Raw genomic sequence first — 18,351 nt, forward strand, 5'->3', positions numbered from 1 at the left:
TCTAGTTTATGGTCTGAGCTTTGTTCCTTTGCTTCCTATTGTCGAAAAATATTGTAATTGCGTTCGGTTTTATTCAGATTTTTCCCATGAAGGAATGAAGTAGACTTCTTATTAAATACTGAATTATATTAGCAATAAAAAACTGATATAACACATTTATAAGATTTTTTATAGAATTACTTCAATGAATTACATGGGTACACAGGTCTTCTATTGTTGCGTTGCCCTTCTGATTTCACTGCGAACTTCTATAATGCAAGTACGATTACGTAGAACGGAACGTCATAATTCCTAAATGTCAGTCAGTCACACCAACAAGGAATTGCGTATTTTGACTCCGTGAAGCAATAAAAATATTAATAATAGCATTAATCACAATACACTAGTCAATGTGTAAATATCGTGTGAATCATTTCAATGCTAATCTTATTGTGTTTTCATATTTGAATTTACTGTAGTGTGTGATATCAAGTACATGTATTGAATAATGTTCGAACGAAAAACGAAATATTGTTATAGGATTTTGTTATAATAACGAAAACGACCCGAATAACGGCTGCAGACATAATTAAACCCATTAGACGTGAGTAATTAATATTTATTTCGAATTATTATTTATTTTGCCTTAAAATGTGATTGATGTACCAAACCAAAATGGCGGATGTGATCTTCATATGTCCCATTTTTATTAATGTTATTTTTTAAATTTGCCTGAAAATATACTGATATTACTATAATTTACGTTCACACAACTTGTGATATAATTTAGACTGAGAATATTGGGTTTTGTTGACGTCACTATTGAGTCGTTTGAGGTTATTGAACTTGTTGAAACATGTCCAAGTTTTTATTGTTTAGTAAAGTGTGGTATTTTTTGTAAATTTTGATCTTGGTAGACTTTTACAAAATCGTTTATGTGAGTATCGCTGTTTTACTAATTTCACCAGCTTTCACGTTTACTTTGTTTATTTATTTATGTATATATATTTTGCCTTGAATGTGGGACAATTGCAAAGGTTGGCTTTAAAATTGTCTCTTGCATTTGGTCATCACTGACATGTAACAGCTAACATTGTCAATTATAATAGTCTAAATATATATGCCATTGAAATAAATTATATATATGGTAGAATTTTTATTTTCTTATGCACTTTGGACCCTCCTGTGTTGATAGTTTACGCTGGCAGGCACTAGTGGAAGATGATAGGATGAACATGATGTCAGGTTTATTAGCATATCATGGTCAATTTACCAAGAATTTATCACAATGGTTTCTAGGGGGAACCGCATGGAGGTCAACCTGACATGGTACATTGAGCTAGCAATGAGGTTATTAGTCCACATTACTAACAATCCTGGTATATTATATATTTTTTTTGGTAAAAATACATCTAATTGATTCCTCTTCAAAATTTGTTTTTTACATTTCTCATTTATATCAATGCACCGCCAACAATCTTTCTCTGCACCACGTCTGGTTGCCTGGTATATAACGCCACTAGGTGTTAAGTCTGCCATATGTACACATTATTTTTGCCCATTAAAGTTAAATAAATAAATAAAAATGATTTATGAAAAAAATAGTGAATTACAAAAATATCTCATGAATGTGTTTTAACTCAAAAAAAGCAGTCAAAGTGGCAGGAATCAAGTAGTTACTACTTTTTATAGTGTAGATACATATAATATATCTAGTTACTGCTACATGTAGTGTAGGTACATGTACTAGAACAGTTTAATTATAGCAACTACAATGACTAACTACATATTAATTGTCATCAATTAAAATGATTGTCCCCAATTAGACATACAGACAGACCAGCTCAACGTGGTTGATACATTCCAATAAGTTCCAGCTTGAATTGAAATTAAAAAATCATTTATTCATGTAGGACATTTTAGCTTCTTATGAACATCAAACTTTATTATATCCTAAGGAAGATGTTACATATGAATGTGGAAGGTTATAAGGGTAGAGGAAGGCCGAAAAAGAGATGGATGGACTGTGTGAAAGATGATATGGTAAGAAAGGGAGTAAATAACGAGATGACTGCGAACAGGGATGAATGGAAGAGAAAAACATATTAGGACGACCACAAATAAATGGGATAAGGAAGAAGCAGATGATGATGGAAGTCAAATTTTTACTTTATAATTTTTTTTCCTACCGTCCAGTTCAGTATATACCAATTGAGAAGAACTGGCAAGAAACTCAATAGATTTTTTTTTAAAGCTAGTTTATTTATAATGTATATTTATATAGGTGTCTATGTCTGACATTAAGGGGGTCTTCCTATGTGATGGGTTGAAAAAATCGATTTTTTTTTTTCATAAATTGCTCCCTTAACATGTCTAGAATACGGTAGTAAAGTACGATTTTAGAAAATTCGAAGTCGTTTTAAAGATACAGCAGGTAAAAGAAAGAGCGGTTCGGAGCAGTGAGTTGGCAGTTAGAGACCGGGCCTATTGTGTACCGTCGGCTTTATACCTGGCCTCCCTTTTATTAATATATTTGTTTATACAAGTTTAGACACGTTTCTACAGACTTAAAAAGGATAAAACCAATAAAGGAATAGGAGGAAAAGGAGCAGGTAAACTTACTGATAAAGTTATCCAAGAAATTACAAAATTCTACGGATTAGCAATTCGACGCCATCCAGATTCGCTTGAAGATATGAGAAAGGAAGTTTGGGCAACGTACTATCACAAATGTTCTTCTGATGAAAACCCTCAGCATCAATTTTGTCCAGAAGGCGAAGACAGTTGGTGTAAATGGCGTAAGGCTGAAGCTAATAATGAACTGGACCAATTTCATCACGATAAACCACCTCTAATTCCGCAAGTCCAAGAAGCTATCAAACCGGTTTTCGAAGATTTATCGAAAGACGAATTATTAATTCGTTGTTTAGGAGCAGAGACACAAAACAATAACGAATCTTTGAATTCTTTGATTTGGACTTTCGCTCCTAAACATCTTCATTCTGGTCCCAAAGTTGTTGAAATTGCTAGCTACTTAGCAGTTATTATCTTTAATGAAGGTTTTCAAGGTATTTTAAAAGTTATGTCGATTATGGGATGCCCTGTTGGTCGTGAAGCCCAAGCGTATGTTGAGAAACGGGATGAAAAGCGAATCTTACGCTCTGAGCGGCGCGTAAGTGATGTCGTTAAACAAGCCAGGATTGACTCAAGAGCTGAACAATCTGCTTTAAAAGAGTTTCACGAGGAAGAGGAAGGAATACTCTATGGACCAGGCATCGCCGATTGAGAGTAAGTTGATATTTTAATAGTTTTTAACGGACTTGAAACTTTAAACGCGTTTTTCTCAAAACTGTGTTTTTCAAACTTTCCTCCATTGTATCTCAGAAACGGCTGGACCGAATTACTTGAAATTTACAGGGCACACTCAATATATGTAAACGCATGGAATGAACTATTATCAATCGAAAATTTTCAAAACTTCGATTTTTTTATAGCAAAAAACAAAAAAAAAAAACGCCTAATTTGCAACTTTTATTTCAAATGTCTATCAAAAATCCAATTTTTTTTATATTCATTTGATTATAGGTCATTCCGTGCTTTTAAGCCTACAAATTAAAACGCCGTTTTTTTTTTTTTTCAGATAAGCCGATCAGCCGGAATCGTGGAGGAAGTGGGAGCTCTTTTTTTCGAGGCGGGGGTGTTCAGAGCGCTGTAACTCTAGTTTGACTGAATATTTTTAGCTGAAATTTTATATTTATACTGTCCAAATATGTGTTAATAAATGATAAAAAACTTGAAGCTCTAAATATTTACTGGTCGTAGAAAAAAAATCCTAAAATATCCCTAAAAAACAGGCCGTCACATAGGAAGACCCCCTTAAATGAAAATCCCGTACATGAACAACTATTGCCATGCACACTCCTCATTCAAGTAATTGTTTAGTGATTAAGGCTTTGCTCAGTAAATATGATTTAACAGCTATGAACAAAACTATGTTAAGGTTATCTTAAACTCTTGTAATCTCTCTTAATTTTGTATTCCTTTAACTTCTTGATGCTGCTCCAATGAGTCAGTTTTGAGGTGCTGTCTGTGAATATTGCTATTAGGCCCTGGATCACATCTTTTGAATTGAGAGAATCTTAATAATAATAATAATAATATACCCCTTTTTTCCGAAAGTTGGGGTACATTTTGATGTTTACGAAAAGTCCGGAATTTTTTTTTTTTAATTTTAGTCTCCTTATCTATCTGGGATTAGCCAATCAGATTTTATAGCTTTCGTTATCTGACGCTTTGAGTTACCACTACTGGAGAAACATTATTAAAGAAAACAACATGTATTGGTAGACATTAGTAAAATTGTAATACAAGAAGTAGAGTGATGATCAACGTCAAAATAATATAATCCATAGGTTACATGCTACAACAACCATATTCAGTAATGTGGTCCTTCTTTTATATACATCTGTTGTTTTAAATCGTAGCCAGAGTGACCTTTTCAGCCTGCATATGTAATCCTTAGAGTCCAAGAGAGTTGTTGCTAAAGGGTTGGTATGGTGTTGAAGTTTTTGCCGGTAAGCCTTACAGGAGTGTTTGTCGTTTGTTGCGCTGTTAGTCCCTGTATGTCACATCTTTTAAGTTGAGAGAATCTTAATAATAATAATAATAAAGCCCTTTTTCCAAAAGTTGGGGTACATTTTGATGTTTACAAAATGTCCCACAACTCTGTGTGCCTTCTGTCATAGGCTCCTCCAGCTCACTCTATCTTCCGCAACCCTGTTCCAGAACGGTTGTCAGTCAGGTTGATATCATCTTTCCATTGTGTTCTTTGGCAACCCTGTCTTCTGGTCCAGTCTCTAGGATACCTGTCACTTAGAACTGAGAGAATCTTAGACTCCCCTTAAAAGTCACATATGTCTCTACCGACCCCTTGTCATTCAATGTCACATTATGTCAAATTCAAGTTCAAAATATCTTTATTCATGTAGGTCTATTACAGACTCTTATGATATGTCAAATCTACCAGTTTGGAATGATTTTGAGATGAGAAGAACTGACAAGAAATTCAGCTCGTATTCTTTTCAAATTAATATTATACATATTTACAATAATTCGGATTACTTTCTAAAATTAAACTTGGAGAATATAGTGACCACCAGCATATGCTATTGCAAAACCAAATAGACTAATCAGTGTATGTAACCCAAATGTGGACTATAAATGTGACTGGACTTACAACTCCTCTTAATATGCGACGAAAAAAAATCTATTATTACATTGAGTATTCTTTCTTCCTTAGCCATTGTGTCGCCATGGTGGTTTATGACTCATAATAATGTAATTAACATTACTTTATTAATAGCAATAATACAGAAAACCACAAATTACTAATTTGATAATGACTATGGAATAACCAGTACATTCTAAATTTGTTTCTGTGCTACAGTAATAAATTAAAAAGTAATGAATAAAATAAAAACAGGATTCCTTTTTTAAATTTTCAACTTTGGAATAATCAATACATTCTAAATTTGTTCCTGTGCTACAATAATAAATTAAAAAGTAATGAATAATATAAAAACAGGTTTCCTTTTTTAAATTTTCGACTATGGAATAACCAGTACATTCTAAATTTGTTCCTGTGCTACAGTAATAAATTAAAAAGTAATGAATAAAATAAAAACGGGATTCCTTTTTAAAATTTTCGACTATGCAATAACCAATACATTCTAAATTTGTTCCTGTGCTACAGTAATAAATGAAATAAAAAGAATGTTCCTTTTTTAAATTTTAGTTGATCAGTCTATATTAGACTGTGTCACTAAGCACAGTTTATTTTTTATATGTATCTGTGTTTCTATTTTTTTAAAACAGTGTGTATTCATTTTTAGAAAAATTACTTTAATTATAAGTTCAATTCGGCGTTCAATCAATTCGACGGCCTCTGTGGTCTAGCTGTTTAGCATTCCGCCTTACTTCCAATGGTCACTGGTTCAATTTCTCGCACTGCACAAACATTTGTATGATGTATGATTTCATGAGTATGTTTGTTTATATCGGTCTGGGTGTTTACTATGTATAATATGTATATATTAAAAAAATAAAATAAATAAGTATTTATATCAGTTGTCTAGTACCCATAACACAAGCTCTGCTTAGATTGGGACTAGATGGCGCTGTGTGAACATAGCTGAATAACCAGACTATTATGGGACGAAATAAATTTGTACATACCTTCAAAATGTCATATAATCTATATATATAAATAAAATTGCAGTGTCTGTTTGTAATACCGATTTTTTTATTACAAGCATATGAATATATAAATACGGTATATACACCAAAATAACATTTCTTACAATTTTTGTCTGTTTGTTCCGTCTAATCTCTGAAATGGTTGGACCGATTTTGACAGGACTTTTTTTGGCAGGTAGCCGATGTAATAAGGAGTAACTTAGGCTACTTTTATTTTAGAAAAATAAAGTTAAATTCCACGCGGACGAAGTCGCGGGTAGAGTGCTATTTATATATAGATAGTATTCATATATAGATATATCAGAGTACTAATATAGTAATATAATGTGTGATTTATTATCTTTTACAGATGGTAGTTCGCTGGCCGAATCCCCCATTGTTCATATAATATATTGCCATGGGCCAACAAACATCTAGGAAGAGTGAGTATTTAAATTTAGTAAATTCAAAGTCACATACATTTGCCACTGCACCATCGGCGTAAGCGCGTGTTTATCATTTCTCTCTGATATAAATTAACAAACCAGTTCGTACAGTCCACCCAAGTTGGAGTCATCTCCGAGGAGGATCCGGCTCGAAGGACCATTTCTGTTTGGGAATCTCTCCTCGGAGATGAATCAAGCTATGTTCGAAACATTACTGTATACTTAACTCGACTGGAATAATAGCTGCAAGCAAAATGTGAGCACACTGTAACTCCGTTTACATGGAAGCATGGAGCCTTATCTGTGGTCAAATGCGTAGCGTACCTTGGCGGGATCGGTATAAAAATTTGTTTAGGGTATAAACAAATTTCGGGTCCGGTAAAAAATATTCATAAAAAAAAATGCATAAAATTAAATGAAATATTTATTCATCATAATTCATCATCAATCTATCTGTCACTTATTCCTAAATATTTACAAACAATTCAAATTAAATAAACACTCTTTTTGCCTTTTTTTACGGCAAACTGATTTGCTAAATCATTTATAGCTGATACGGAAAATAAAGAAATTGCTTTTTTTTACTTTTGTAATTTGAGAAATAAAAAACATTGGAAAGTTAATTTCTGATTGCGCACTTATACTTAGATTGTGGAATGAACTACCTGCCGAGGTTTTCTCGAGAGACTACAGCATGGGGTTTTTCAAGAAGGGTATATTAAGGTTTCTTAAGGGTCGGCAACACGCACGTGACACCCCTGGTGCTTCGGGCGTCCATAGGCTACGGTAACCATTTACCATCAGATGACAAGCATACTTGTTTGCCACCATAGTAGTAAAATAAAAAATATGGAGCCCCCATGGTCTGGGGGCCCTGTATAATTGATACGGCGGTAGCTACGCCCCTGTCTGTGTGTTCAATGATATATGGTGTTTCCAGGCGCGGAGTGCACGTGCGGGTGCGGCGCGTGGGAGCGGCGCCGGTACGCGGAGACTCCGAGCAGCGTGCACCGCTACGTCAGCGCCGTCACAGACAGGTACCAGCCGTTTTAATTCACGTACGCAACGGTGACAACACCGTCACAACTCACGTACGCAGCTGTGACCACCGTCACATACAGGTGCCAGCCGTCCTAATTCACGTATGCAACGGTGACAACACCGTCTAAACTCACTTACGCAACTGTGACAACACCGCTATAGACAGATACCGGCCGTCCTAATTCACGTACGCAGCTGTGACAACAACGTCACAACTCACGTCTAAACTCACGCAGCTGACAACACCGTGACCACCGTCTCAACTCACATACAACTGATAACACCGTGCCAGCCGTCTCAACTCCATACGCAATTCACGTATGCAACGGTGACAACACCGTCTAAACTCACTTACGCAACTGTGACAACACCGCTATAGACAGATACCGGCCGTCTCAAGTCACATACGCAACTGATAACACCGTCACAGACAGTGATAACACAGATACCGGCCGTCTCAAGTCACATACGCAACTGATAACACCGTCACAGACAGGTACCAGCCGTCTCAACTCCCGTACGCAGCTGTGACAACACCGTCACAGATAGGTACTAGCCGTCCTAATTCACGTACGCAGCTGTGACAACAACGTCACAGATATGTACCCGACGTCTCGACTCGCGTACGCAACGGCGTAGGTACTTACCATACATCGAATACATCTCGGTCTTACATTATTTTAAATTGACCCTCTGTCCGTCTGTGTACATTATTATTAATGAAATATTTAAACGATTTATTTCTTATTTGAGTGTCTGTCCGTCTGTATAGATGGGTGGGCGGCGGTCGTGAATGTGCGTGCCGGAGACGTCGCTGGAGACGTGCGGGCTGCGTGTGTACGGCCTACCGCCGCGTAGACGTCAACGTCAACGATGCCTGCACAGACGACAGGTATACTCTTTTTTTATATATATAATAGCTGGCTAGCTATATAATACTCGCGACTTCGTCCGCGTGGAATTTAACTTTATTTTTCTAAAATATAAGTAGCGTAAGTTATTCCTAATTACATCAGCTACTCGCCAAAAAAGTGCCGTCAAAATCGGTCCAGCCATTTCAGAGATTAGCCGGAACAAACTGACAGATAGACAGACAGAGTTGTAAAAAATGTTATTTTGGTGTATGTACCGTATTTATATTCATATGCATGTAGTAAAAAACTTTTATTTCAATATTACAAACAGACACTCCACTCACTGTTTTTGGTTTGTTCTGGCTAATCTCTGAAATGGCTGGATCGATTTTAACGGGACTTTTTTTGGCAGGTAGCTAATGTAATTAGGAGTAACATACATTTAAAAGTTTAATTCCACGTGGACGAAGTCGCGTGAACATTTAGTATTATACTCTATGGTTATATCATAAACATAGATGATACCACAGACTATATATACTACAGTAATATAGTATGTAATTTTGTATGTTTATATTTGTAGATTAGCAGCGGTGCTGACCCTCGGCGCGAGAGACCTCCGGCGAGAGTTGGACGCGATCGTCAGGAATACAGGTAAGTTTTAAAACATTGATCTTATGATGACCTCATTGGTTTGGCACTAGTGACGTAGCTACCTAGGGGCTAGATGGGGCAGTACCCCGGGGCCCTCAAACTCAGATCACCCTCGAACCCTCACCAGAAAATCTCGATCGATCTGAACATTTGAAAATTTCTCCCATTTACAACCAGACCAGTGGCGTAGCTACCTAGGGGCTAGAAGGGGCAGTGCCATAGGCCCTTCGAACCCTTAACACAAAATCTCGATGGAACTGAACTTTTGAAAATTGAACAACCCAACTTCAATCATGGCAACTCAGTTGAGAGAAATTGGAAAGTTATACCTTCGGAATTTTCCTAAATTCTTTCTTTGGGCTGGCAGTGTTGTCAATTGGACGGATAGCGATATGTGTGTTTTAATAAAACTGTAATATAGGGCTCCACTGCTGAACAGTGGGACCCCATTTTTTTATTTGCCCCAGGCCTATTAGTTACTACTACACCACTGTTTGGCACATCGCTTTAGATAGATAGATAAATAAATATTTTATTCAACAATTACAAACATATAGCATGAGATAAAGACAAAATTTACGAATTAAAAATTCAGAAATATAAATGTTTATTTTATTTATTTATACTCTTCATTGCACCAATTATAGAACAAAAACAAAAAACAATTAAAATGGAAAATATACACTGATACAAAAGGCGGTCTTATCGCTAAGCAATCTCTTCTAGACTACCTTTAGGTGGATAGAGAAATAAAAATAAGAACAGGGTAGGTGGCGCACGTAATAAACAAAAATAAATATATATGACACATTAATACATATATACATACACATACATATACTTAATAGTGCACATACATTTGGAAAGAATGAAGGAAGATTAGTTATGAGAATAATAAGAAATTAATTAAAGGGAAAGACAATGGGATTTGACAGAGGATTCAAAGCTGGCAAATGATTGAATGCTTGATTGAATGTTATAAATTAAAAAATGAAGGTGGCCTTATGAGTCGCAATGATGAAGAGGCAACCAACTCAGCTTGAAGCTACAGATAAGTCTGCAGACCTGATGTTATGCTGGCTCCTATAATTAAATACATACATATACAGGGTTACTGGAAACTACGTATTCCCGTCAGGTCCAGATAGAGGAGTGCAATCATTTTGACTCTCTACATGTTTGGCCGATAGTTAATGTATTTCGAGTTATTCTGAATTTTGTGATTTAAAAAAAAAATATCCCAATTAGTGTCTTTACAATATTACTAGCTGTCCCGGCAAACGTTGTTTTGCCATATAAATTAATAACGCTATAAAAAAATAGGGGTTGATGACAGAAGGGTGAAAATTCAGGATTGTATGTATTTTTGTATGTTGTATCATAAAAAATAGAAACTAAAAATTTTGTCTAAGAAATAAAATAAAAAGATTTAGGGGTGGACTACCCCTAACATTTAGGGGGATGAAAAATAGATGTTGGCCGATTCCCAGACCTACTCAATACGCTCACAAAATTTCATAAGAATCTGTCAAGCCGTTTCGGAGGAGTATGGGAACGAAAACTGTGACACGAGAATTTTATATATAAGATTAAAGTTACAAGGGCGCAGTCACGGGTGCTTGGGGTTCTCTACCTGAACCATCGGTGGCCGGCATCAGAGCCTAAGTGGTCTTCATAAGTAGTGGTTTTACACGTGAACGCGTACGTGTGAAGACAGGCAGTAAATGATATGGTTTCGTTCCAGATGGTGACAGCGTGCGGGAGAACGGCGAGGCGCCAGCTGAGGTCTACGTACTGTCGGTGGCACCACGACCGTAAGTATAGCGGTTTTTTTTATTATACCCATAATATGAACGACGACCTCGCTGGTGTAGTGGTTTACCACGCCGCTTCACTACCGATGGTCGCGGTTTTAATTCCTCTCAAGGTGTATTAAATAGTATGATAGTTTGTGTCGGTCTGGGTGTTTTCTATGTATAGAATAGAATAGAAAATCATTTATTCTAAGATTCTCTCAGTTCTAAGTGACTCTGGTATCCTAGAGACTGGACTAGAAGACAGGGTCGCCAAAGAACACGATGGAAAGATGACATCAACCTGACTCTGGGACCGTTCTGGAATAGAGTTGGGGAAGATTAAGTTCAGTGGAAATAATAATAATTTAAGGACAATTCACACAGCGCCATCTAGACCCAAGTTAAGCTAGCTGAAGCTTGTGTTATGGGTACTAGGTAACTGATACATATACATAGATATTTTTTTTTGTAAATACATACACTATATACATAGAAAACACCCACCGATACAGACAATCATAATCATGAATACAAATGTTTGTCGTGCGAGGAATCGAACCCGCGACCATCGGTCGTAAAGCGGTGTGCTAGACCTCTGGACCACCGAGGTCGTCGTATATAAATGTACCCCAACTTTCGGAAACAGGGCTATATTATTATTATTATATTCAAATGAAATAATAAAGTGTGTTCTTGTGTTTTCAGGACTGAGGGTGAAACAACTCCCGGTGGCCGAGGATCTGAGCTGATGCAGCCCAGCGACGGCTCGCTACGGTTCCATCCACATTTCCAGGTAACCATATCGATTGTGACGGCTTTGGAATGCATGAAATTCACTTCAGAACGGTTTCCTGTTGGATTAATTGCTTTTGTGAGTGGAGTATAGTATTAGAGGGAGCACCACGCCGCCACTAGTATGGACTATGCATAGAGCATGATTGATTCAAGTCCCTCCACTATGTGTTAGCTATTTGTCTATACATATAAATGAAATTGGTGTCTGTTTGTAATATTGAAATAACCGTTTTTTACTACATACATATGGATATAAATATGGTACATACACTAAAATAACATTTTTTACCATTTTTGTCTGGTCCGGCTAATCTCTGAAATGGCTGGACCGATTTTGACGGGACTTTTATTGGCAGGTAGCTGATGTAATGAGTAACTTGGGGTACTTTTATTTTAGAAAAATATAGTAATGTTGCAAAATTCCATGCAGACGAAGTCGCGGTGACAGCTAGTCATTAATAAATATTTGAGGATCCGCCTGGTACAAGCTAGCGGGGCACCAGTGGAGGATGAAGTCTGCTCAGTTCTGTTCTGCTCATCATGGCAGTTATACCAGAAATTGACGGCCGAAGCCGCGGGTACAGCTAGTTGATAAATAAATGTTGTTTTGCAGGTGGTGTGTGGTGGAGAGCTGCGCGCGTTGTTGCTACGAGGTCCGCCGCTGCCGGTACAGCAACAACTGCAGCAGCTCGAACAGCTGCACGCCACGCCCACCAAGGTGCACACGCAGGTCGGTAACCAATCAAAACAAATATTTATTCATGTAGGACATTTTAGACGCTTATGAACATTAAGTCTTTTGTATTAATCATTTTTCCCTATCGTCCAGTTCAGTATATAGATCCAATTAAGAAGAGCTGGCAAGAAACTCAACAGGATTTCTTTTTTTTTTATTCAAATTCAAATTAAAAAGTAATTTATTCATGTAGGACATTTAAGCCGCTTATAAACATCAAGTTTTTTTGTATTAATATGTTTTTTACCTACCGTCCAGTTCAGCATATAGATTCAGTTGAGAAGAACTGGCAAGAAATTCAATTGAATATTTCTCTTAAGGCCAGTTTGTTTACAATGTATATTTATATAGGTGTCTATGTCTAACATTAAATGAAAATCCCGTGCATGAACAACTATTGCCATGCACGCTCGTCATTCAAGTAATCGTTTAGTGAGTAATAAAAAAATCTGTTAAATCATATTTACTGAGCAAGCTCAGTAAATATGATTTAACAGATTTTTTTATGTATGTTAACATGTGATGATGATGATGAGTGGTGGTGTCTGCAGTTGGACCATATCCACTGTTTGATGATGATGATGATATTGGTGATTATGTGTGGTGGTGTATGCAGTTGGACCACATCCACTGTTTGATGGTGATGATGATATTGGTGATGTCTGTAGATGGACCACATCCACTTTTTGATGGTGATGATGATACTGGTAATGTCTGTAGATGGACCACATCCACTGTTTGATGATGATGATGATATTGGTGATTATGTGTGGTGGTGTCTGCAGTTGGACCACATCCACTGTTTGATGGTGATGATGATATTGGTGATGTTTGTATCTACAGACAGTGGATGTGGTCCATCTGGACCACATCCACTGTTTGATGGTGATGATGATATTGGTAATGTCTGTAGATGGACCACATCCACTGTTTGATAATGATGATAATGTGTGGTGATGTCTGCAGGTGGACTACATCCACTGCCTGGTGCCGGACCTGCAGCAGATCACGGCGTGCTCGTTCTACTGGGGCAAGATGGACAGATACGAAGCAGAGAGATTGTTGGACAACAAGCCCGAGGGTGAGAACAAGAAACCACCCCTTTCACACCCTCTTAGTGATATGTGTAATGGAATGGTTCACCCGTTGTTAAGGTTTAAATAGATAGTAATCAGAGAAACAATAGTGTTTGCATTCAACGCCAATAGATGGCGCTGTAACAAACTTGAAACGCGCTAATGTTTCGTTTTATTGATTTCTCGTATGTTATTTGTAATATTTTGGTACCTGTATTTGAAACCGACCAATCCTTGTATACACGAGTGTAGTGTTTTGGTTTAGGACCTTTAGGACCTTACCTAAGGGTCCTAAGGGACCTGAGTGGTTTTAACACCCGTATAAGTTTATGGTATACGCTGGCGGGGCACCAGTGGAGTTATGAGTTATGATTAAGTCATAATTTATTAGTTTATTTAGTCATGAGTTAAAATTTTTGAATTAATGTCCTTTCTCAGGACTATTTGTGTACCAAATTTACTTTAAATCGGTTCTATAGTTTTGGCGTGAAAGCAAGACAGACAGACAGATAGACAGAGTTACTTTCGCATTTATAATATTACTAAGAATGATAATAATAATAATAATTTCAGGACAATTCACACAGCGCCATCTAGTCCAAAGTTAAGATCGCTAAAGCTTGTGTTACGGGTACTAGATAACAAGTACATAGATAATTTTTTTTCGTAAATACATACATATTGTACATAGAAAACACCCAGACTGATACAAACAATCATGCTCATGAATACAAATGTTTGTGCAGTGCGAGGAATCGAACCCGCGACCATCGGACGTAAAGCGGTGTGCTAGACCGCTAGACCAACGAGGTCGTCCTACTAATGATGAATGTTTGTAAAGTTGTATTCTGTCTTTCTTCCGTCAATATTATGTTCCGATTGTGATGATTATTTCCAATGCAGGCACGTTCCTGCTGCGCGACTCGGCGCAGGAGGAGCACCTGTTCTCGGTGTCGTTCCGCAAGTACGGGCGCTCGCTGCACGCGCGCATCGAACACTATCAACATCGGTTCAGCTTCGACTCGCACGACCCCGCAGTGTTCGCCGCGCCCACCGTCACCGGCCTGATCGAGCACTACAAGGTACATACCGGGCCCTTCTACCCACGGGGCACACCCGGCACGTGCCTAGGGCCCCGCGAGGGGTTGGGGCCCCCCTAGTTTAGTCTCATACCAGGCCCTACTTATACGGGGCACACCGGGCACGTGCCTAGGGCCCCGCAATGAATTGGGGCCCCCTAGTTTAGTCTCAACAGGCCCTACTTACATGGGGCACACCAGGCACATGCCTAGGGTCCCGCGATGTGTTGGGGCCCCCTAGTTTAGTCTCATACCGGGCTCTTCTTCCCCACAGGGCACACCGGGCACGTGCCTAGGGCTCCGCGATGGGTTGGGGCCACCTAGTCTAGTCTCATACTAACACACACACCGCCCTGGTGTCTCATGAGTCCATAGGCTAGGGTAACCATTTACCATCAGATGGGCCGTATGGTTGTTTGCCACCATAGTAATATAAAAAATAATTATAAATGTTTAAAAAAAATTATAATGCCAGAACTATTTTTCAAGATATTTCGGGTAAATGATACTATGTTGTTGGTTGAGACAATGTATATTATAGATGATAATAGACCGACAATATGTACATAGAAATAATGATCTTATATACTAAATGACAATAGGGAAATGTAAGGTGGGGTGACACAGTTTAGACACGGCAGTGCTTAGTACACAATATTGGATTTGTCTTACTAGACATTATTAAATGCAATTATTATTTTGATGTATCTAGGTGTTAGGGAATTTACTCTGTATATATATAGGGAAAAATATGTGTGGAAACGTCTGTCACGTACCTGCATGGTTCCGCGGATTTCCTGGGCTTCAGGGTCTCGAAGGGATCTTCGCCAGCTTTCCAGCTTCACAGTAGGTTTAACACAGTTCTAATTTATTTTAATTCACAACACAATGCGCGCGCGCGTCAAGGCCGCTGTACGGTCAGTTCAGTACTACGTAAGGGAGGGGAGGCAAAGGCGCGGGAACAGAAAACTAACGGACTCTAATATAAGAATCTGTGCTTACGATGATACAGGGTAGATTTTGAACACTAGCGGTCTTATTACAAAAAATCTATTAAAACTCGGACGAAACGTGGTTTAAATGGCCGTGGTTTAAACCATTCCTAAAGTTAATACTTGGAATAGACCTAACATTATTACGAATCCAGATCTAACAGAGGACTACTTAGTACTACAGTTAAATCGTTCATTATGTATTCCATACAGAAATCAGTCACTCATGTCTGTCACCGTACAATTACGTTCCATTTTACCAGAAAACTGAAAAGATCAAAAATAATATTAGGTCAAAGAAAAATGTATAAACTAAAAATAAATTTATTTCTATTTATCTATGTCTTCATTATAACTATTTCATTAATATATAATATTTATTAATTTACTATTAGGCTGAAAATCAGTTTTAAATTACAAGTAGGAGTCCTATACGGAGAAAAGGAACGGCGAGATATTTTTATTGGATCGTTCGGATGGTGACTATTTCAAAGTCAAATGAGTGAAAAAATAACAAATAACGTCTTTTATATATTTTTATTGTCGTAAAATTTGCTTTAAATATTTTTAGTTAATATATTTTTAATTTTGTTAAACTATTTTTCCAAAAACTACAACTAACAATAGAATTTTTAAAATGGAGTTTGTATTTTTGCATTTAGACCACTGTTAAACTAGGGGCATCGCAGGTCTAACTTTAGACCATAGACGAATCACGATTTAGAGATAAACTTTATTTTGTAATAAGGAATACATTGATGAATGGTTTATTACTAGTGCTAAACCAGGTTTATCTTTTTGTAATAAGGCCGTAGGTAACTGTGTCCCATACATGACATAGTAACATGTCTGTCTGTCTGTCAGGACCCGGCGTGCGTGATGTTCTTCGAGCCGATGCTGACGGCTCCACTGCCGCGCTGCGAGCCGTTCACTCTGCAGCAACTAGCGAGGGCCCTCATCGTTTCACACACCACATACGATGGTAACATGTTTGAGATATCTTAATCTTTATATATGAAAATTACGTGTCACGTTGTTCGTCCGCGAGGGACTCCTATTGAACAGGTTGCGAATTTGATTTGCACATTGTGTGCAATTTGATTCAACTTAAAAGATAGGTTAGCTTACATCTCAATTTATAGTCGCAATATTATTTTTTATTTTATTTTATTTTATTCAAGAACCTTAGACACAGCAACGCGTGGCCAGGTCTGCTGGTAATATTATAAACGCTAAAGTTTGTGAGTATGTTTGTTACTCTGTCACGCAAAAACTGTTGAAAGGAGCTTTTTATGAAATTTACAGGTAATAAATACATCAGAATAACACATAGGCTATAAATTTCATGCGAGTAAAACCGCGGGCACAGCTAGTGTATATTTTAAAATTGTAGCCTATGTGTTATTCCTATACTCTATATTACTGTAAAGTTTAATTAAAATCTGTTTAGTAGTTTTTGAGTAAGAGTAACAAACATCCATCCATACTCACAAAACTTTAGTGTTAATAATATTAATAAAATTTATTTTATTATAAAATGTACTCAAGTGACCATTTTATTTCGATGAACTCGGTGGTCTAGTGGTTTACCCGCTTTACTTTCGGATGGTACCGAGTTCGATTCCAAAACACCGCGACCGCTACAGATAATCATCATCATCTGTTTCTTCCTTATCCCATTTATTTGTGGTCGGCGTAATATGTTTTTCGCTTCCATTCATCCCTGTTCGCAGTCATCTCGTTATTTACTTCCTTTCTTACCATATCATCTTTCACACAGTCCATCCATCTCTTTTTCGGCCTTCCTCTACCCCTATAACCATCCACATTCATATATAACACCTTTCTTAAAATATTATCCTCGTTCCTACGCATTACATGTCCATACCATGATAGACGATTACTCTTCAACCTCTCTGACACCGGTGCCACTACAGACCGCTACAGACAATCATACTCATAAATACAATTGTTTTTATTGCGTTAGGAATTGAAATCCGTCATACTCGTGAATCGGAACAGTCTCCTCAAGCAGGGTGCTGCTTGTGGGGACTGGTCTGTTCGGGTTACGAACACTGATTAGACTTTTTGCTTTTGCAATAGCATGTGCTGGTGGTCACTGTATTCTCACAAATTTGAATTTAAAAATGAATCTGTATTATTGTAAACATGTACAACATTTATTTGAAAAGAATACGAGCTGAGTTTCTTGTCGGTTCTTCTCATCTTGAAATCATTCCGAACTGACGGTAGATTTGACATATCATAAGAGTCTGTAATAGACCTACATGAATAAAGATATTTTGAATTTGAATTTGAATTTGAACCTGCGACCAATAGAAGTAAAGTGAGATGCCAAACCGCTACACCACTGAGGTCGTCGAGCCCATTTTGACACAAACGTAAAAATAAAAGTTACAATCTCTGTTATTTGCAGGTGTTGAGAAGTTGCCCCTACCGGCGCGGATGCGCGCGTACCTCAAGGAGTATCACTACCGACAACGGGTGCGGGTTCGACGCCTGGAGCCGGATTTGTACGAGCCACATCACTGTTGAATAGTACATAAATAATTCTAATCACACATCAGATTAATGGTATTTCCGAACCGATACGATATTGCAACCTTCAAGAGCTTGTTCCTTCTTAAAAGACCAACGCACTTGCTATT

General features: G+C 37.5%; 1 protein-coding gene across 1 annotated transcript; it reads left to right on the forward strand.

Moving 5' to 3' along the window:
* Nucleotides 1-307: 307 nt before the first annotated feature.
* Nucleotides 308-18,351, forward strand: LOC131849086 (suppressor of cytokine signaling 4-like). The gene is made up of 12 exons (XM_059199074.1): nt 308-583; nt 6,584-6,656; nt 7,600-7,696; nt 8,473-8,592; nt 9,138-9,208; nt 10,953-11,022; nt 11,710-11,797; nt 12,413-12,529; nt 13,502-13,616; nt 14,515-14,693; nt 16,547-16,664; nt 18,120-18,351. The coding sequence occupies exons 2-12, from the start codon at nt 6,632-6,634 to the stop codon at nt 18,236-18,238; spliced, it is 1,119 nt and encodes a 372-aa protein (XP_059055057.1). The 5' UTR covers nt 308-583; nt 6,584-6,631; the 3' UTR covers nt 18,239-18,351.

This window comes from Achroia grisella, unplaced genomic scaffold (genome assembly GCF_030625045.1).
Source record: "Achroia grisella isolate CSIRO2021 unplaced genomic scaffold, CSIRO_AGI_Agris_v1 utg633, whole genome shotgun sequence".
Taxonomy (NCBI): Eukaryota; Metazoa; Arthropoda; class Insecta; order Lepidoptera; family Pyralidae; genus Achroia; species Achroia grisella.

Bases quoted from the DNA above. Each gene is read 5' to 3' on its own strand.
- LOC131849086 (XM_059199074.1), top strand. From the start codon at position 6,632: ATGGGCCAACAAACATCTAGGAAGA. The intron at 8,593-9,137 runs GTATACTCTTTT...TTATATTTGTAG, and splicing joins GATGCCTGCACAGACGACAG to ATTAGCAGCGGTGCTGACCC. The intron at 13,617-14,514 runs GTGAGAACAAGA...TTTCCAATGCAG, and splicing joins GTTGGACAACAAGCCCGAGG to GCACGTTCCTGCTGCGCGAC.